Here is a 23,289-nt window from a genome sequence, read left to right on the forward strand (position 1 = left end):
CTTTGTTTGTATTTGTAGGCTGACATTATGTTGAAATGATCCAAAGATGAGTGTCATATGTTTGGACATGGGCGCAATTCCAGTGATTGCTATAGATGTTATTTTCCGTGGACACACCACTGTATTCTGACCCTTTGGTATACCCACTATACCCTTCGTACATCGGAAGGCGTCGCTCCTGCCATAGGCTGGTCACCCATAGGAAGCTCGTCCAAGTTGAAGCCTTCCTGGTATCTGGGTTTCAAAGTCGGCGCCGTCTTCCAAAGATTCTGTTTCGGATGTTTTAGCTGGCCGAGGCGGGAAGTCGGGGAGGAGAGGTGAAGAGATGACGTGGTGGGTTGGAGGGAGATGAGCTGGGGGGAGACCAAGGCTTGGGCTTGAGGTAGGGAGGAGGAAGAGGCTCCAGGGGACGGGGATGGCGTGGGCAGTGAAAGCATAGTAGAGTATCCCATCGTGGAGGAGAAAACGGAGGAGTCTGGCAAGGAAAAGGAGGAGGCAGGGGTGGGCGATGTGGACAGTCGGCACACGACTAAGTCACGTTTGAGTACTTCCGCCTCCGCCCAGTGCTCCTGCAACGGAAAAAGAAAACGGAGTTTAATAAACCTGAGGCCGTTGCAAATCGAACGCGTCGTGTCTCCATACACTGTATAATATGAGGCGTCTAGAAACAGAGGGGCATCCCCGCCACTCTTACTGGTTCCGAGGCACGAACCGTGAAAGGCGTAAGCTTCCTCTACATATACCCGTGCTTAACTCGAAACCAATAAAAGTGGAGGGCATGACCCTCTGTTTCCTGACGCCTCATGCAAAAGATATATGACCAAAGTTCTCCATTCACACGAAAACAAATACATGTCTGTGATCTGCGAAACAATTACGTTAATGGGACAGATATACAAATATAGATAGAACCGTATCAATAACATTCTTAACACCTATGTTATATTTCAACACTAGGGATGAACGCGAAGAGAAGACTGTATGAGTGATTGTGCCTACGACACTGGGCCAGAGACTTGGAAGGGAGACAGAAAAGAGGAGTCTGTGTGTATAAGAAGTATGGTGGGGGTTACAGGGATGGGCAGAGTGAGAAATTAGGCGGAGTTAGGGCAGAGAGTGGGTGTGAAGAGTGGGAGAAAGGGTTGATCAAAGAAGATATGCGCGCGCGCACACATACACACAAACACACACACACACACACACACACACACACACACACACACACACACACACACACACACACACACACACACACACACACAGATGACCTACTGACCATCTACAGAATCATGAAGGGCACAGAAATACTCGATAGAGAGAACTAGTTAAACTGGGACAAGAGAAGCACAAGAAGACATGGAAAGAAAGTCAAAAAACATAGCTACAGAAGAGATCTGAAAAAGAACAGTTTTCCACATAGAGTGGTGGACACTTGGAACAAGCTGGACAATGAAATAGCGTGCGCAAAAAACATTCATGAGTTTAAGAGCAAACTAGATACTGCGAAATACAAAGGCGGGACACTACGAGCGTAGCTCCCCTTCCCGCAAAATACAACTAGCTAAATACACACACACGCGCACACACACACACACACACACACACACACACACACACACACACACACACACACACACACACACAGTATAAAAACACTCATGAGCGTACATCCCCCCCCGAAACTCAGCCACATGCAAAAACAGACGCCTACAATATGCAAACGCACGTTTCATTTAAACATACTTGTGGCTTGCTAGTGTAGGTGATAGCGGCGTGGTTTCTCACGCATGGGGTCCCAGGTTGGGTTAGCACCGCGCCCCCAGCGGGGGTGGGGGGTGGGTGGGATCTAAGCCGTTATTGTTTCCCTTGGACGAGGTGTGTCACCATGTGTTTATGTGTGTGTGTGTGTGTGTGTGTGTGTGTGTGTGTGTGTGAGAGAGAGAGAGAGAGAGAGAGAGAGAGAGAGATATTACCCATAGGTTGAACAGAAGGAAATAAAAATTCTCGTCCCAGAGGTTGATGGTTGTTGAAATCGAGTCCAACACATGACATAGGTATTTGGAGAATTGTTCATGTAAGTGTGTGTGCGTTTGAAAAAAGTTGCGCGCGCGCTCAAGCACGTACAATTTCACGGCGCGAGAAATTGTCCACAAGGAAAGAAGTACTAGTAAACTAGAATCCATAATAATTTCACAGTGCATGATAGGAAAGGGTACCGATAGCCCTGGCCAGGCAGGGAGGCGACCCAAACATCGGCCTAAGAAATCCAGCGGATTGCCGCAATTGACAGGGCTTGCCCTTCCAGGGCATTTTCCACTTCGTGGGAGTGGTTTGTTATGAAAGGAAGAGAGAATGCAAATAAATGTTAACTATTGAATAACCTTTACAGCAACATCTTATTCTAAAATGGAATTCAGAATGGGAAATTTATCATATTGATTTGTGAACTATCGTGTTAGAGTATTGTATATTTTGAAATTAAAATATTTTCCTATTTTTTTTTTTTTTATCAGTTCAGGACGTCCTAATATTTTGAGCTTTGTTTATCAAGTGACCGAAATGATAAAATAGAGTAATTTCACTTACTGATCAATACACAAAATGGTGAATGATGAAGAAAGACAAAAATATGATGAACCAGCGAAGAAAAGACTGGATGTAAGCAGGGTTGAATCCCCGTTAGGTGTCATCCCAGAAAAGAGTTGCAACATGGTAACGTCGAAATCGAATCAAAGATATGAAAACATTGTATTTTCAGGGTTTTTATAAGAAAGTGGAATCCTAGGTAGAGGTTTAGAATCGAAAAAAGAATCAAGGTATAAAAATATCCTAATAAATCAATAGGTTACAGAATTAATCAATGAAATTGTAGATCTGAAAGCTAAATACAGGGCAATGTATGGAGAGGTGAACCAGTTGAAAAAACAAAATGCTGAAACCAACAGAGAGCTTAGTGATCTAAAAAAGGAATTAAACATAGTCAAAAGTGAGAACGAAAGGATGAAAAATGAAGATACAAACAAAAAATGAGGCTTTGGAAAAAAAGTAAAAGAACAAATACAACCGTGCCCGAGAAAGTTGGAGAAACAATAAAAGAGACAGATATCCAAGAAATAAAAATCAATAGAAAGTGGAACAAGAAAAAAAAAAAACTTTTAAAGAAATAGCACAACAACAAGTGGAAGAGAATGCAAAAGAAGAGTAATTTAAGTAATTAAGGAGAAAGAGAATCGGGTCAGAGACACAGTGGATAAAAAAAAGTGCATAGTAGTTTATGGTATTAAAGAAAAACATGATGTAGCAAGATACCAAAGAGAAAAAGAGGATAAAGAAATTGCAAAAGAAATTCTGAAAGAGATACAGGAAGAGCGAAAGAAATGGAAAAAGAAAGTGCATAGAAGTGCATAGAATGGGACTATACTCTAAAAAAAAAAAAAAAAAAAAATAGACCGCTAAAAATTAAACTAAGGTCTCAAATGATAGCGGAAGCAGTACTATCAAAAGCAACACAGCTGGCAAACAGCGAAAATTACAAAAAAAAATATGGATAAAAAAGAAATGAGCGATGAGGAAAAAGAGAGTGAAAAGACACTAAACAAAAAAAAAAATAAACAAACGAAAAAAAGGGAGAAGAACAGAGACCGAAAAGAACGATTCTTTAGAGTACTGTACCTGAGGCTGAGAAAGTGGTATACATATATATATAATATATATATATATATATATATATATATATATATATATATTGAAGAATGGACAATAAAATTAGTGGTAGGGTGGTGAGATATACACCGAGAAACGTTGAAGTTGTAATTACTGACGTTTCGCTCTAAACAGAGTTTCTTCAGAGTGTACAAATATGGTCAGAATATCAACAATTTATACCTCTCATCATTCTGCGTTCCTTCCTTAACCCACCCCATCCCTCCCTCTCATACCCTTCAACTCCCGTAGGACCATCCAGCTGGACGTTTTGGACAGCTTGATAAAACCATCCCGATGGTTACAACAGGGCTGGGATGTTATGAAAGCTGCCTCGACTTTTTTTCGTCTTTTCTTGTCTAATCCATGTTGTAATATTTCCACTCCGTCCCAGTTGGGTAAATGTCCATATTTCTCCGCATGAACCATCAAGGCATTTGATATTCGGTGGGCTCTCAGGTCACTCTTGTGCTCATATGTCCGCTTGTGTAGGCCTCTTCCTGTCTCTCCAAAGTAGTTCAGGTCACAGTCATCACATGGGATTCTGTATGACGTTGTTATTGTGCTCTCTTCTACCCTTACCTCTCACTATTTCACCTATCTTCGCACTGGATGAACTGGCGATCTTCAGCCCTGCTCTGCGGAGTAAATATCCCAACTCTTCTGTGTACCTGGAGTTGGGAACCACAATGAAGCCACCTCGTGTTCTAAAAGTTACCTCTCTTAAATGTAGTGATTTGGAAAAAGGACAATGGTACGGTGGGTTTCTCGGTCCACAGGAAAGCAACAAATAAAAATGGCCTCATTCACTTATTTTTGGCACATAGTAAAAGGATAAAGAGAGGAGTAATAATTGGATTTTTTCTCAGAGCGTTCCGGGTATGCAGTGAAGAACATACCGACAGAGAGGTCAACTACATTTTTAAAGTGTTCTCAGGACTTAAATATTCAGAAGAGTTACTCCATAGTTTAAAGAAAATAGCGCTTAAAACAATGAAAAAGAAAAAGGATGAGATAAATGAGACTGAGGAAGGTGGCTTCCTTGTGGTTCCAAACTCCAAGTATACAGATTTTCTGACCTTATTTGTACACTCTGAAGAAGCTCTGTTAAGAGCGAAACGTCAGTAATTAAAACTTCAACGATTCTCGGTGTTTATCTCACCACCCTAGACCCGTGACTTCTTTTTCCACCTTCATCAACTTGTCACAATGTACCAGCAATATATATATATATATATATATATATATATATATATATATATATATATATGTATATATATGTATGTATATATATATGTATATATATATATGTATGTATGTATATGAAAAAAGGAAACTGCAAAAAAAAAAATAGAGAGAGGAAAATTTTAAAAATAACGTATACTAACATAGATAACATGACTTCAGAACTAAATTAATTAAACAACTATCTGGCAGAAGAGAAACCGGATATAATGGGAATTGTGGAGACGAAATTAAAAGGTCCACTACCACCTAATACTGTGGGACATGGTTTATATAATCATTGGATAAAAATAGAAAGGAAAAACAGGGTGGAGGAGTCATGTTTTTGACTAAGAAAAGCTTAAATGTGACAGAGATAACAGAATGAAATAATAATGTGGAATTGATTATGGTAAAAGATGAAAACAGTGAAATGAAAAGTAGAAAATTTGTAGTGATATATGTGCCCCCAAAAACATATTCTTGGACAGAGAATGACAATTCCAAAATGTTGGAAGACACAAATAATGCATTAAATGAATTACTGAAAGGAGGAAACATAGTAATTATGGGTGACGTTAAATCTAAAGAAATATGTTGGGAAGAGATGACAGTGAAAGGTGAAGAGAACCTTTGGATAAATATACGACTGGATATGACCATTCAATACACAATGACTCAATGGGTAAAGGAAAGTACCAGATATAGAAATAATGAAGTACAGTCGAGACTAGACCTGAAATTGTGGATAAAATGGAATACAAGACCCCAATTGGGAAGAGTGACCACATACCAATCGAGTTCGAACTAAAAGAGGAAACTGATTTGGAAAGAAATGAGAAACACAGAAAAGGAAAACTAATGTACAACAAAATGTATTTTGAGAAACTCGGAAAATTCTTAGAAAAGTAAATTTGGAAAACTTCTTTAATGAAGAAACAAAGATGGAAGAGAAATGGAATATATTAAAAGACATTTATAAAGAAGTAATAGATAAATATGTACCAAAGCAGAAGGAGGGAAGAGTGGACAACAAAAAATGTTGTGCTGGTACAACAAAAAATGTAGTGAGACAAAATATAGAAGAAATAAGGCTTGGAAAAGGTGAAAAAAACAAGGGGCAAATATATCAAACTAAGAAATCAATATGTAAAAATACGCAGGGAAGAAAAAAAAAAAAAGACACGAAAAGAGCATAATAGACAAATGCAAGGATCAATCTAAATTGTTCTACAGGTATGTAAATGGTACATTAAAAATAAACGAGAAATAGTGAAACTGCGTCAGGGGAATGAGGAATATATAGAAGATGTAGAAATGGCTGAAATTATGAACAGACATTTTAAATATATATTCACAATTGAAAATACACATAATTTGGATGAAGGACAGAAAGATCCCTCCCAATGAAAAAAAATAGTTGTGACACAGAAAGAAATAAGGGACCAAATAATAAACCTTGATGTCAGAAAATCACATGGTTCGAATGAAATTGCAAATTGGATAATAAAAGAATGTATAGATGAAATAACGGACAAAATATACAAGTTAGATTGCTCACTCAAAGACGGAAAGGTACCACAAGATTAGAAAAATTCAAATATTGTACCAATATATAAAGGGCGTAATAAAGAAGACCCAACAAACTATAGACCAGTCTCCCTTACAGGCACAATAGCAAAAATATGTTAAAAGGTTGATCAAAAGTAGATGGATCAAACATCTGGAAGAAAATAATATATTGAATCCAAAATAATTTGGCTTTAGACAAGGAAGATCATGTGCCACTAACTTGATCTGTTTTTATTCGAGGCTAATAGACATGATGCAAGAAAGGGACGGATGGAGTGATTGTGCTTTCCTGGATCTACAAAAGGCATTTGATAAAGTACCACACAAAAAAAAAAACTACTAAGAAAACTCGAAACAACAGGAGGTGTACAAGGAAAGTTATTGAAATGGATGGAAGATTTCTTGAACGGGAGAAAAATGAGGGTGGTACTTAGAGACAAAAACAAGACTCTGTATTAGCTCCGATAATGTTTGCCATTTATATAAATGACATGGATGAAGGTTTAGAATGTTATATGAACTTTTTTGCAGATGATGCAAAACTATTAAAGAAAGTATGTACAGAAAAAGACTGTGATTCACTACAAAGAGACCTGGACAAAGTCTGGGAATGGAGCCAAAAGTGGGACATGAACTTCAACATCAAGAAATGTAGTATAATGGAGTTTGGAAAGAGTAAAAATAGAATATCAGGGCAATATGAAATTGGCATAAATGAAGTAAAAAAAAAAATTAGCTCGGAAAAGGACCTAGGACTAATTTTTAACAAAGACATGTCACCAAACAAGCATATTAACAAAATAGTCGGAGGAACCTACAGTTTACTAAGATCAATAAAGGTGGCCTTTAACTACTTGAATGAACTATTTTGTTAAGAAAATATTAGTTACACTGATAAGACCAAGATTGGAGTACGCTGTGACACTATGAACACCCAGCACAAAAAAAGAACGTAAAGAAATTAGAAAGAATCCAAAGAGCAACGACAAAGATGGTACCAGCACTTTCAAAATTGACATACGAACAAAGATTGTCTAAACTGGAACTACCAACCCTGGAACAACGAAGAGAAAGGGGAGATCTAATGGCCATTTACAGAATCATGAAATGTATTAAAGTCCTTGACAGAGAAGATTGACTAAAGTGGGATAAAAGAAAAACAAGAGGACATGAAAAGAAAATCAAAAAGGATAGTTATAGAAGATATCTGAAAAAAAAAAAAATAGTTTCCCACATAGAGTGGTGGATGTCTGGAACAAATTGGACCAAACGATAGTATGTGCAAAAACCATACAAGAATTTAAGAACAAACTAGATGCTGAAATATACAAAGACGGGCCACTACAAGCATAGCTCCCTACCCGTATAAGACAATTAGATAAATAGGTAAACACCGCACACACACACACACACACACACACACACACACACACACACACACACACACACACACACACACACACACACACACACACACACACACACACACACACACACACACACACACATATATATATATATATATATATATATATATATATATATATATGTGTATATATATATATATATAATATATAATGATATATTATATATATATATATATATACATATATATGTGTGTGTGTATGTGTATGTATGTGTGTGTACGCGTGTATGTGTGTATGTATAATGTTTCGTTGGCAATAAATTGTTTTGTCATCTTGAATATTATTTTAAGCTGTTGCCGAGGGAGACTGTCACGTACAAGTCCAAACATTTTCAGGGTTATTATTCGCTGCCATATGTGCATGATTATATATGTGCACGCACATGTCCATGCATATAAAGTTCATACTGCTTGCTCGCACAATCTGCATAAGGGTGTGTTAACACACCCGAAGACACACACACGCACACACACACACATACGCACACGCGCGCGCACGCACGCACGCACACACACACACACACAAACACACTTTCTCTGCTATAGTGGATAATGTCACAGGTTGTCGTGCTCCAGTACCTAGTAGCGCCTTGATCACGGCTTTATAACTTCCATTGATATTGTAGTACTTTACTGACCGGCCCCCCCCCCCCCCCCGGATCCCTTGGGTAAAGGGATGAGTCTGCGGTGCTTGCAGAGCCACATTGCCAATAGATCGGGATATGTGAACTCTAAACTCCTGGAGGGAAATTAGATAGTCAGGAGTCTAGCACGTGATCCAAGGGCATGATGAAACGAACACACATACACACATACACACACACACACACACACACACACACGCACACACACACACACACACACACACACACACACACACACATACACATGGGCGCACACGCACTGCCGTGAATCTCATCACGCTTCTAAAGAGCCTAATGAGACACTCACATACCAGGAGGTCACGTGAGCAGGTGTGTTATCCTTTACACAATTACCTACAGATGCGAGGAGCTTAGCCATAGATGAAATGCACGTTGTCACTCAGAAAGACCGTGGTACCTATCATCTCTGAAAGATAATTCCTTATGTCAAAGTTTCAGCTGTCTATTTCATTATCATTGCCACCTACGCGTACTTCGCGTCGTCACTTCTGATCTTTATGATACGCGATACGCTTACTCTTCTTTTTCGCTAGTCTTCACTTTATTCATCTGTACCAGGTATACAGTACGTCGTCTCCTGTAAAGTTTTTATCATCATCATTAGCCCTCATCCCCACCATCACCATCTCTTCTCCCTTTGCCTCGGCGAAATGGTCTAGACTGTGCACAATGGAAGTTATGCGTATGGGGAGGATATTTGAGCGTGATGTCCACATTATGGGAAATTACTTCAAACAAACGCGAAGATCAATGAAAATAAGGGAAAGGAGACGACGAATAGAAACAGAACAGAATGAAAGTATTTGAAAAATTAACAATGAAGGCCCTCGGGCATGGACAAAATGTAAATGTACAAGGCGGGTTTATGAACAGCCACGGGCTACGGCTTGGGCTCGGGTCATTTTAATGAGTCAAATTAAACTTGGGCCGAGGCCGAGACAAATGAATGAGGTGAGGTTACTACACCCAGTGTCTGGGCCGAACACTATATATAGAGGACGAGATTTGGCTCGGCGTCTGGAACCGGTTTAACGTACTGTTGTCACAACGTTTTCATATTATTATCATTATTATTATTATTATTATTATTATTGTTATTATTATTATTATTATTATTATTATTATCATTATTATTATTATTATTATTATTATTATTATTATTACTATTATTATTATTATTACTATTATTACTATTATTATTATTATTATTATTATTATTATTATTATCATTATTATTATTTTATGATAATAGTAATAATAATAATTATAATAGTAATAATAGGCTGAATAAATGACGTCATAATTTTCTTCTACATCTTATTCTCCCTTTTGAGACAGCAGCACTGAAACAATACAATACCACGTTTTAGCTTGAATCTGTGTTCTTGACTCATCGTATTGCAACACTTTGGCAATGCTGGTGCAAAGACTGTGGAGACTGGAGACTATGTAACTTCTTTAAGGAAATCTACCTTTTTATACTTCGCGCTCTACCGGTGGAATAAAAAACCATTAGGAACATTTAAGACACATGGCTGCATTATAATAATACAGGGTTGGTGTTCAATGTTTATATTCCTGTCTGTTAAGTACCCAGCCCGCGAGCTTCTTGCATCAGCCAACAGAATGTGGACTGCCAACGGTCAACGTTCCTCTTCCGTCTGTCTGAACGGCGCTCGAGAGTCGGTAAGCCTGATCACTTCCCTTCAGCTCACAGAAGCTTAATCGTGCTCTGACCCGCCGGGCATGAGACGATTCCTGGAGCCGTAGCAAGGAAGTTGAGCACAAATGACGTTTCTCTTGATAGCGCAATCGTGTAAGTCACTATCACTTGTCACGTGTTAGCGGAGGTTCGAACCCTTAGCTGTACCACGTTTCAATTTCTGCGTGTATGCCTCCTCGAGGTTCTCGATGTTGATGGATTAGAAGTAGAGTGAATTGTGGTTGATAAATGTATGTGTATATATATACATATATATGTATATATATATATATATGTGTGTGTATATATTTATATATCTATATATATACGTACACAAACAACTTATTTCAATATAGACTAAAATCCCCGTCCTATTCATACGTGCATTTGCTTCACCAGACCTGACGAAAGTCAGCGACGTCTCACCCGGTTCTTTACGCATCTACAGGCTAAATGATCTACATAGACAACGAAGGGGTACAAGGTTGGCGTAGCTCATAATGTAGGCCAATGTCACCAGGTCCTCTTGTGGTAAGCGGGCGTTGGAGAGAAAGGGACCAGGAATGTAATGGGTTTGTCACACTGGGCTTCTACGGGCTTCACCAGCGCCAACAGTTAAGAGTTCGTTTGAGTAAAAACAACCTCTGCTAAGATATTTTATATTTCAAATCTCCAAATATCAAATTATATTTCCGCCATATATAGCAAAGCTGAATAATGAACTAAGATATTTTAAACCTATACAAAATTAGACATGTTGTTCAAATGTTCTTAGAGAAATCTAGATTTCTGTAAGCGAAATCATATGTGTGTGAGAGAGAGATTCACCATGGTCTTAGATCACGTGTTGGACTCGTGATCGACAGTTATTAACCTCCCGGATGAGAACTCAGAGCTCGTATGACCGATCTATGGGTAATACTGTGACCTTATACGCACACACACACACACAACTCCCCGCCCACGAGAGTTGGAGTAACACTCCGCAGCGCAGCGATACTGCAATTATTTCAGCCCTAGACAGGAGTCGAACCCGGACCGCCGCAGTGGCAGGCGAGAACTCTAACCACAGCATTACGAGTTGTGTGTGTGTGTGTATTATATATAATGTATTGTGACTTTGTAATTTCTTACAATCATTCTCTATTTTTCCCGTAATGATCATAGCATCGTTAGCAAGTAGACTATTGTGACTGTTCCATTACAACATATCATTATCTCTAGTTTAACTGTCTCATTTTTTGTCAGACTGATCCTTTCATCAATGTTTTCGCCCTTTTATCTTGGTTCGTCTTTCTCTCCCATTCAGAAAGCTGTCCCATTTCTTCTGTATTATTGTTGTCTTTGAATTCCGTCTAGGCTGATTCATCAATGAATTTCCTCAGCTCCCAAAGTTATTTTTTCTTGTCTTCATCAATCACCTTTCATTTCTTTATTCTAATGATGTCCGGTTATTTTTCTTTCAAATAATAATATATGTTTGACTTAGCTAATATTAATGCATCTGCATTGATATACGCCACATTGAAGCTCCTTACATTTTAAATTTTGTCCCTACCTCTTCTGTCTCTCCCTACCGCTGTCTCAGTTTATGGCTTGTTAAAAAAATCTGTCTGACTTTATTGTCTTGGCTTTATTAACTTTGTTTTTGTGTGTGCATGTGTGCGCGCGTGTGCGTGTATGTCTGCGCGCGTGTTCTTGTATGTGTGTGAACGCGCGCGTGTATATAGGAATTATAAACCACAAGACTGATATGTGATTACTTTGGCTTCGCGTTCAGGATTCGCACCCGGAACTGTCGTAACAGTTTTGGGTTCGAGTCCTGGACGTGAAGGCAGTTATAAAACACACACACACACACATATACACACATACATACATTTTTAATGTAATTAATATAATTTTCCCGAGTTGTAAGTAAATGTACATACAAGATTGAGCTAAGGGATGGTCGTGGTTCACGATAAAGTGAATAGAACCAGAGAGGTAGCGTCAGGCCCAGGGAGTAGGTAGGGTGGACGCAGTGAGAGGCGGGTGGGAGTGAAGAAAAACAGGCTGGGTGGACAATGCAAAACCGTCGACGCCGAGTAGCAGCAGCAGCAGCAGCAAGCGGAGCAAAGGCCGACTCTGACGTACGACGATGGCAAAGAAAAGAAAACGGAAGTGAAAAAATGAATGAAGGAAAACAGCCCGGATGAACCAGCGATAAGGTGGAACACGGGGGGAAACGAAAAGTAAAAAGAAAGTCTGGAAGGGTGTAAAGAGAACAGAGGAGAAGATTAAGGGGGGAACGGGAAGGCTCAACAGGGCTGAGGAGGCGTGATGACTTGGCCAGTGCTCCTCTTCTTCTGGACGGTGCTGCAGCGCTTTTTGTACTCATCGGCGGGACTCTTACGCCCATGTCGTCCAAACCCACGTCCGCATCATCTGCACTTGGCCTCTGCTTGCACGCCTGCACTTAATGCAGACACGTTTTTGCCACGTATCAAGGAGTGACCAAGGAAAAATGTCATATTATATTATATATGTATATGTATATATGTATATATATATATATACATATATATATATATATATACATATATACATATATATATTATTTGGATGATGGAGAACATATACACAGGGGAAGGCTCGGAACCCTAAACACTCTAACGTTTCGTTCGCGTAGAACTTCTTCAGAGAGTGTATGTAGAACTGCAATTGAAGTTTATGTACTAAATCTAATTATCTTTTCGGACACTTGGGAAAGGTCGTTTTTCTGGCGTGTTTTAGAATTAAAATACTAGTTTCTTTAGCTAAATTGATAAACCCTCCTCGATGATTCGATGAATTATTAGTAGAAATATATGCTGATTCAACAATTCTTCTAGTGAATTTATCAAAACCTTTATGTAGCACTTCAGCTATCTATATATATATATATATATATATATATATATAAACATATATATATACATATATGTGTGTGTGTGTGCGTGTGTGTGTATGTGTGTGTGTGTGTGTGTGTGCGTGTGTGTGTGTGTGTGTGTGTGCACAAAAAAGAAGTGTGCGTACGCATAAGCTTGTATGTTTGCATTTGTGTGCGTGCTTGTGCGGGTTGTATGTGTGACCGTGTGTATGCGTACGGGAGTATGTGTGTCAGTGAGTATGCGTATGTGTATATGTGCATATGTGCGTGCGTGTATGTGTGTGAGTGATCATGTGATCACTATAAACATTTACTATCCCTTCTTTCTGCCGCTGCCTTCCTTAGATCTCTCCCAGAGCACTTTTATGACTCCAATTCTTGGACGCGATGTTTCCCCACGGGTAGAAGCGCTAGTAATTGTAAAATAAATAAATAAATAAATAAATAAATAAATAAATTCCAGCACAAACTGTAAAATGTTTGGAATTGTGAACGCCTCGTCAGTAGCAATATGGTGAGCCAAGCACCCCGACGCACACACATACTCAGGCTGAGTATGAAGGACGCGTTCAATTCGTCTTCATTTCTCTGCAGGTGGGTTTGTCCCATCACCACAACCAAAGAGGAGGGGGATACTGTGCACACGTGGGTTATTGTGCCCACCACCACAACCTCTGCGATTCACCACCATGGTCTTGGATCACGTGTTGTAGCCGTGATCGACAACTATTACCCTCCCGGATGAGAGTTCATATATGGCCCGATCTATGGGCAATTCTGTGACATTACACACACTTCATTGCCTACCAGTTACAGTGCTGGATCGCAGTACAGTGACGCAGACATTTTTCAACCCTGGACAATCAAACATGATGCGCGCGCACGCGTGTGTGTGTGTGTGAGTGTATGCGTATGGATCTAAGTCTACACGTTTTTATTCATCTTCCACCATATCCCTGTGTGAGATGGATCGTATAATTTTCGATAGGGTTTGAAATGCACAACCTTTCTGTTCTGAATCCAGCTTGTTTACCTATTATATTTACTTTCTACCAAACAGCCCACCAAATGTACAGTAGTTCCCTGTTAATGTACAATGCATATTATGTTTGTTAGAGATACCGATTTGTTTTATTTTTATTAAAAGGACTTTATTTGTTGTCTGTCTAAGCGGACTTTCCTCTAGTATTTACTGGAAAAGGACTTTATTTATATTATTATTATGTATTATTATCATTATTATTATTATTATTATTATTATTATTATTATTATTATTATTATTATTATTACTATATATATATATATATATATATATAGATATATAGATATGTATAGATATATATGTGTGTATATATATATATAATATATATATATATATATATATATATATATATATATATTTTGTGATTGAGTAGTTTGATTCCTGCAATGTCTCATATGACCCCCATATAGTTGATGTCCTGAGGACCACAATGACTTGTTCATCCCATAAGTTATTCAGTGAAGTTATTTTTGTTGTTGTCTGGAGTGAATGAGAGTAGTTCAGTGCAGTATGGTGTGCTCTTTTTTCAGGTCAATTCTGTATTGGCAATGTTGTAACGCGGAGGTTGTTACCTGAATCTAGGCGTGCTGGTGCAGTTCTTACTTGTCTCATGAGTCCTTTTTCTGCTGGGTTGATTTTGGGGGGAGTTTGAAGTAATTTGACGTCCTATCGGAGAGTGTTTGTTTTGTGATTGTATGTGTTTTTGTATGGACGTGTTTTGGGATACAGGAAATAAATTATTGTAATACTGCATTTGTTGGGCCCCGCTTGTAATATGAGGGGTGGATGGATGGTTGTATGGGTTCTTGTGTACAAATATGTGTTTATCATTCATATATGTTGCTCTGGATTCTAGGTGTAGGTGTTCTGTTGGCGTTGCTTTAGTGTATCCATTTAATCCTCCTAATGATTTATGTTACGGCTGGAGAGTGGTATAGAGAGAATATAAGGACGGCACAGAAGTATTATAATGTATTCTCTTACATTTCGACTGCGTCTTCCTTAGAGAGGATGATACGAGCATGTATGGCCTCACGCGGGTCATCCTTATGTTTTATGTTATGCTATTTATTGATTTGTTAATTCATTCATTCATTCAATCAGTCACTCAGTCAGCCATCCTCAAACTGCCCCTCATTGTCAGACTTGTAGGCTCCGTTCTCTTTGATTTCTACTTGATTATTACGAGTAAAAAGACGTCCTACTGGCAGCACCTACAAAACCGTTAACGTTATCGTGCTTCTACTATCAATAATATTTACCTGCTTCTATACATTTTGTTATGAATGATGAGAAGTGGTACAATTATGTACTTGCACATTAAAACCCATGCACGTAGGACATGCACGCAGTTTATTATAGCATTGATTATAATCTATGACAAAATGTGTGAAAGTCTGGAAATGTTTATTGGTGAAAATTTGTTGTCGTGTAACGGTTTTATGGCCATCATCATCTTAGCCACAATACTTCTCGCCTGAGCAACACGTAAAATTTCTTCCTTGTGTGTGTGTGTGTGTGTGTGTGTGTGTGTTTGCGTGTGTGTGTGTGTGTGTGTGTGTGTGTGTGAAGTTCACATGGTCTTGGATCATGTGTTTTACTCGTGATCGACGGCTGTTATCCCCTCGGAAATGGGCCGATTTATGGGTAGTATGTGTTTGTGTGTGTATTTACCTATTTACCTAGTTGTATCTTATGGGAAGGGGAGCTGCGCTCGTGTAGTCCCGTCTCTGGATCTCGCCATGTCTAATTTGCTCTTAAATTCGTGTACTGGTTTTGCACACATTATTGTTTCGTCTAGTTTGTTCCATACATCCACCACTCTGTGGGGAAAGCTGTTCTTTTTCAGGTCTCTTCTATAACTGTCGTTTTTTTTTTAGCTTCCTTCCATGTCCCCTTGTACTTCTCTTATCCCAATTTAGTAAGTCTTCTCTATCAAGGACTTCCATACCTCCCATGATTCTGTAGATGGTCAACAAGTCACCTCTTTTTCGCCTGTGTTCCAGAGTCGGCAATTCTAGTTTTAACAATCTTCGTAAGACAGTTCTTAAAGTGTAGGGGCCATCTTCGTAGCTACTCTGGATTCTCTCAATTTTCCTTATATTCTGTTTGGTACTGGGTGACCATAGTGTCGCTGCGTACCCCAATTTTGGCCTTATCAGTGTGACTAGTATTTCTTAACCATTTGTACGTGTGTGTGTGTGTGCCTGTGTGGATGTGAAATTCACCGTGGATCATGTGTTTGATTCGTGATCGACAGCTGTTGCCCTCTCGGATGAAAGCTCATATGTGGCCCGATCTATGGGTAGTATGTGTGTCTGTGCGTGGGTGTTTGTGTGTATGCGTGCGTGTATGTGTTTGTGTGTTTGTGCGTGCATGCGTGTGCGAAAGAGAGACAAAAATAAATAGATCAAGCGTGAAGAAAGGAGGTGGGAAAGTAATAGAGGTAGTAGGAGGCGAAGGAGGAAGGGAAGGGAGCGGCGGGGGGTGAGGGTAACAGGAGTGAGAGAAGAGGACGAATGAGAGGAAGAGGAGAAGGGAAAGAAGGAACAGGAAGAGAAGTCCTAAGAACAGTAGGAGGAGGAGAAGGAGGAAGTGGAACAGGAAGTAGAGCAGGAGGTAGTAGGAGAGATGGGATGAGGAAGAGGATGAGAAGAGGCGAGTGTGGGAGAGCGGGTGGGGGAGACCTTGGCTTGCCAGGCTGCGGTGGTGGTGGTAGAAGACGACGACGATGACGACAAGTAGCACAAGCAGTGACGTCAGAGCGGGTCATCAAAGTGGCTTATCCAGATAGATGAAAAGACAAACATACAAACACATGGGAGTAGAGGAATAGGAGGCAAGTATGGAAACTAACAAGACACTCAGGGGAGGGGGAGGGGAGCGCATACAAGTTTAGGCAACACGAAGATACATCCGAGTACAAATATGTACCCCAGTACAACAATATACCTCAGTACGCGCGAAGCACAGAATCAAGTGTGCACATTCAGGCATATAACGCGCTAATTAGATAAGCAGGCGAGCTGAAAAAAAAAAAAAAAACAGTATGAAAGCCGCCTCGGCATCCAACAAGCTTGGATGCCAGTCGCTCTTCAACGCAGTTCATTCATTCGGTTGCATTCAAGATCTTAAACCTCTGTAGCGGGAGAGATTCGTGTCAACAACATAAACGATTTATAGTGGGAATGATGGCGATTTCGAAGCTGAATGTTTAATTAATAGATAAGGAAATGAATGTTGAAGCCTATATATTTATTAATTCACTTATCTATTTATTTATTTTTATTTTATTATTATTATTATTATTATTATCATCATCATCATCATCATCATCATCATCATCATCATCATCATCATCATCATCATCATCATCATCATCATCATCACCACCACTTTTAATCAAGAATATTCGTGAGGGAAATCTAATCTTGTGTGTCCTCCCCAACAAATTCCTGCGCGCTTTTTGATACTTCCTTAGCCTTCACATTTTACATTACATGATGGCAAAGAAAATGGTGCAAAAAATAATGTCATCCCGCTTCAGTAAGTCATAACAATCAGTTCAGACATCAACAGTAGAATATGGTCATCTTGCAATATAAGCAGAATAGTACCTTTTAAACTAATCGTATCAGCGAGGGAGAGAGGAAGATGTAGGAAATGGAGGAGGAGGAGGAGGTGCGGAGGAGATAGTGGTGATGATGGAGGAGGGAGAGGAAGAGATGGAATTGGTCATTGTAATAATGCAGATAAGTTAGATTGTCGCTATAAACACATTTGCAAGTACATGCAACCACTCTCCCTTTGTGTTGGTATTCTGTTCCAACCTCACTAAATTGAGGCCGGGAATTTACCGTTAAGGGTTAGACTCTATTCCGGCTCTACTCTAGGATTGTTTCCAAATTTAGTATCTCGATAGGCGTGGAGAGAGAAAGGGCCTAATGTCATTGAATGTGTTGTGTAGGCAACATTTACTTTTGAAGACAGACTTTGTTGGATACAATATGTATCACCATCACCAAAGTCTTGTTAACGAATAATACATAGAATATACATAAATAAAAAGGAAATATTTTTTTCGGTTATACTCTTTCGTCTTTCGAATCTCCAAATGTCAAATTACGTTTGCGTCTTGTACTGAGAAATTAGATAAGGAAATAAGAGAAGTTAAACCTGTATGAAGGATACATTGTTGAAATGTTTTCAGGGAAGTTTAGCATACTGCAAGCGAAGTATTTTTTTTTTAATACACAACATTTAACGAGAATTGGACCAGTGTGAAAAGATATACAAAAGAGTTTCTGCGATTTCTTGTCTAGAAACATCGAGAGCGTTGTGACGTCATATCGAAACAACGATGAACTAGTGACGTCACGTTTGAGTCTTTGAATTGGAAGACAAATACATGTAACCGCGCGCGCGCATACACACACACACACACACACACACACACACACACACACACACACACACACACACACACACACACACACACGCACACACCTGACAGAGGCAGTAACCAGCTACATAAATATGTCTGCAGATGGTTTAAAACTTCAAATGAGAACAACAGATGAAAGATCAACAGGAACCTTGTAGTCTTGTATAGAGAAAAAAAAATGATTTATCCAACTGGAGCCTAAAATAGCAAATGAAAATTAAATACTAGGAAATGTGGTTGGATGGACATGGGAAAGAGACGGGGAACATGCAAAATCTATGAGAGAGCTGAAGAAGGTGAATGAAGAAGACGAAGAAGAAAAAGTAATGACAACATTAAAAAATAATCTATTCAAGAGAGCACTTGGCCAAAGTAGTCAAGAAAACATTCTCACGATAGGCAAACAGCTTATACGGACTTAAACATGATCAAAACATTATCCGCTTAGTCTATGACCCAGTCTAGACTGTACAGCACTAGTAGAGAACTCATAAAAAAAAGTCCAACAATGTATCATATGAGCTACAATGATGATAGATAAACACTCGTAAATAAATTGTTAAATATATGAATAAATGTACAGTACAGATAGATAAGATTATACATAATCTGGTAAACAAATAAATAAAAATCACATTTTGTAATTGGATACGATTTGTTTGTGGTATACTCGTCCTACGACGACTTGGCACAAGTACACGAGGCATATAGAAAACGGTGCGTTTTCGAATCCCGCTCAGACCGCCCAAATGAAGAAATGGATTACAACTTTTTTTTTTTTTTTTTTTTTCATCACCTCGTGGGTGGTCTTGAGTTTATTTGTTTATTTATTTTTTTCCTTTTTGTTCCTGGACTTGAAGTCTTGCTATCGTGAAACAGAGGCACGGAAAGATGAACCAATGTTAACCACGAATGTATGGAGTCTGTGGTATTCTTCTATACGAATTAAGAAATAGTGGTTACAAAATATTCCAAAAACGATCAAAACACCAGAGAAAAAATCAGCAATATATACGTTTGGAGCCAAATACAATTGACACTTTTAAGAACGATAAATAATTATTTGGTGTCCAATCTAATCGTGAGCTCGAACACTTGAATCAATTGAGTCAATGGGCCTTCACAGTTTCCAATGCCTTTCAATTCGCAAGCAACCCCTTTAGGACCAATTTGGTCTGTTGCTGTTTGCATCTCATTTTTATTCCTTTTGTAAAGTATCTTCGTGCTAATACATCTGTGCAAAGTTTGGAAGAATTTGTTTAGTCAATTGTATGTGGTGTTGCTGGCCTTGGCTGTTTATGTATTTTTTACTTATTTACTTGTATATATATTTTTTCAATAGTAGAAGCAGCACTGAGTGCGTAATTTTTACAAAATGGTCCAGCATTTTTTTCTTCCAAGTCCCACACTGACCTCAAGGATCGTGTTGCCTTTGTGTATTTTATGTTGGCTGACGCCAAGTGATTTCATAAAAAAATGGTGAGGGTTACCAAAGGGTTTAACTTTTCACCATATGAATTTTATTATGCTTAATTCCTCATGATTCTGTTGACCTGTGGGGTCATCAGAGTCGTAAGCGGAAAGAAGCCACGCCTCCTTTCCTCCCTGACCAATCAGGAGCGCTTATGTGTGACGTCAGGAGGTAAAAGAGGCGTGGCTTTTTCCGACTAAGACTATGGTATTGTCTCTCCATGACTAAGTCCTGTGGTTTCAAACTTTTTTTCCATGATGTCCAACCTCTTTAGCGCCCCTTATTATAAGAAGATTGTAATCTAGGTTTTCATTGTATATTCTATTTTCAAGTTAGGACCTAAACAATAGCACAACATTCAGCGATGATCACAAATTAAAAAAAATAATGATAAAGTTTAGTTGTGGTTTAACGGGAAAAGTTTACAAGCGCTGATCTAGGCAGTCAGCTGGTATGTCACAGAATGCCAGCTGCCACGGTCCCGAACCAGTGTGAAGGAACCGCTGTTTCAGGTGGTGCTGTCACACCACCTGAACACACCACCTGATGTTGACAAGTACGATAGCCAGCTGGCTAGGGCCCCTCGAGGCACGTTATCATCATCATCTTCGGACTACGCAAACAGATCTCTGTTACCGTATCCGGTAGGAGTCCACCAACTGAAAAAAAAATCTAAAAATAAAGCAACGCACAGGCCCTGGCCGGCCGCATATACGCACGTACGCAGTTAAACGTACTTACAGAGACGCGTGTACGTACTGCGTATGTGATTGTTCTCAAATGTGCACACACGGGCGCGTGCACACACACACGCACACACACATACGCGCGCGCGCGCGCGGATATAGATATGTATATATGAATGTATATACACATATACATACGCATGCACAAATACACACACAGACTCACACATGCACAATATAATCATACAAATGCACACACACATAAACACTTACACGTCCATATAAACATACATGTACACACTCGTACAGAAATATATATATATGTATATATATATATATATATATATATATATGAACGTATATACACACATATATACACACATACACATACATACACACACACATACACAATATAATCATACAAATGCACACACACACATGGACACTTACACGTCCATACATACAAACATGCACACACTTGTACAGAAATACACACACACATACTCATACAAACATGTACATATACAGTATATACACGTACTCATACACACTCTTATATATATTCACACATACACATACTCATAAATATGCAGTCACAGACATTTGCACATACACACGTACACATGCACACATAAATACGCTCACACACACATATAGAGAAACACATACACACACACAGAAACACACACACACACACACACACACACACACACACACACACACACACACACACACACACACACACACACACACACACACACACACACACAACTGAACCACCGGCTGCTAAGAGAAGGGAGACAGGAGGAGTAGGAGGAGGAGGAGGTGGGGGGCCAGTGTTGGAGGAGGGTAAGTCGAGGAGGGAGAGTCGCGGGGGGAGGGGGTGGGGGAAGGGAGTGGGCGTCGACCAGTGAGCTTCAGGGTGTTCTCGTTCCTCTTCTTTTTCTTCTTCCTCTTCTTCTGCTGTTCCTTCATCTTTTTCTTCTTTCTCCTGTCTTTTTTTTTATCTTCCTTCTTCTTCTTCCTCTCCTTTCGTTGTTGCAGTTACTTCTTCATTTTTCTTCCATTTCTTCCTTTTCTGCTGCTGATGATTCTTCATCTGCTCCCTTTTCCATTTCTTCTTCTTTTGATGTTGCTGCTCCTTCTTCTGTTTTTTCCTTTTCTCCCTTTTCTGCTTCTTTCTCTTCTTATCCTTCTTTTGCTACTGCCGTTGTTTTTCTTATTATTATTCTTTTTTTCCTCGTCATCATTTCTCCCCTTCTATTCTTGTTCTTCTTCTGCTTCTTTGTATGCTTATTTTTTTCTTCTTCTATTTAATTATTATTATTATCCTTATTTTTTCTTTCTTTCATTTCTTCGACATTTATTGTTAGGGAAACGGAAGCGATGGGGGTTGAGCTTGAGTAGGAGAGAACAAATGATAACCACTGAGGGAATCAATCCCCCAAGGAAGTGGACGGGGGGGAGGGGGTGAAGGAAAGGGAAGGGAGCTGTTGAAGGGACGCTCGAATCCGAGAACCTTGCTCATGGGAAACGCGTGAGGACAGTAACATGCATCCAGAAACAGAGGGGCATCTCAGCAACTTTTACTGGTTTCGAGTTAAGCAAGGATCGTGAAAGCCTCTATGTACTGTATATATCCGTGGTTGACTCGAGACCAGTAAAAGTGACTTTAATGCCCCTCTCCTTCTAACATACAATTCTAGTTGTAAACAGAAAGACAAAAGCAATCGAAATATGTAAATATTCCTGAGACTTTCTTGCAGCGAAGTTTGGCCAAGGGGAGAGAGAGTATACACTGATATATTTAAAATAGTCAGAATGAAAACTAATATCGTAGAAATTGTAAGGTTGATATCTGTTGGCAAGTTGCGGGTAGTGTATGTATATGTATAAATACATATACGTGAGAGAGGGAGAGAAAGAGAGAGTAGAAGAAGAAGAAGAATGGTGAACCTTTTCCCTAATGAGGAGGTTCCCCTAAAACAGTTAAAATCACCTGGGGGGGGGGGTGGAACAACTGGGTAAGATAAACTAAATCCGCAGACCTCGCATCGTAAGGAGATTAATGAAAAATGAGACGATATGACGCTAGAACATTCAAGTGTCTCACCAGTATGTTAATGTACGAGTACAAACGGTAGAATAGTATTGATTGATAGTTTGCCATACAGGATGTATTGGTATTAACAAGGTAAAACAAGGAAATCTGAGTTGAATACGATTGGTTTGATCTGTAAACTTTGGTGTGGATGAGTGGGAGGTTGGGGGTCGCCATGTAAGTGAATCTGTGGAGGTAAACCATCTTCGGTTGTTGGAGCCTGCTCTGGTGATGGTGTGTATTGGAGCGTTGATTTTGACCCGAGCTGTGTATGTATTCAGATATTTGTATTTTGTTCAATATATTCAGTATATTCCTTATTCAAATATGTATTCATATGGT

General features: G+C 39.2%; 1 protein-coding gene across 1 annotated transcript in view; it reads right to left on the minus strand.

Moving 5' to 3' along the window:
* Positions 1 to 23,289, minus strand: part of LOC143020820 (uncharacterized) — a 125,363-nt gene that overhangs the window by 27,217 nt on the left and 74,857 nt on the right. Inside the window, exon 2 of the mRNA XM_076177630.1 lies at positions 162 to 569. Coding sequence (XP_076033745.1) covers positions 162 to 569 — 408 coding nt within the window. The remainder of the gene's footprint in view (positions 1 to 161; positions 570 to 23,289) is intronic.

The sequence above is a fragment of the Oratosquilla oratoria genome, chromosome 3 (genome assembly GCF_046742065.1).
Source record: "Oratosquilla oratoria isolate Oo_2021 chromosome 3, ASM4674206v1, whole genome shotgun sequence".
Taxonomy (NCBI): domain Eukaryota; kingdom Metazoa; phylum Arthropoda; class Malacostraca; order Stomatopoda; family Squillidae; genus Oratosquilla; species Oratosquilla oratoria.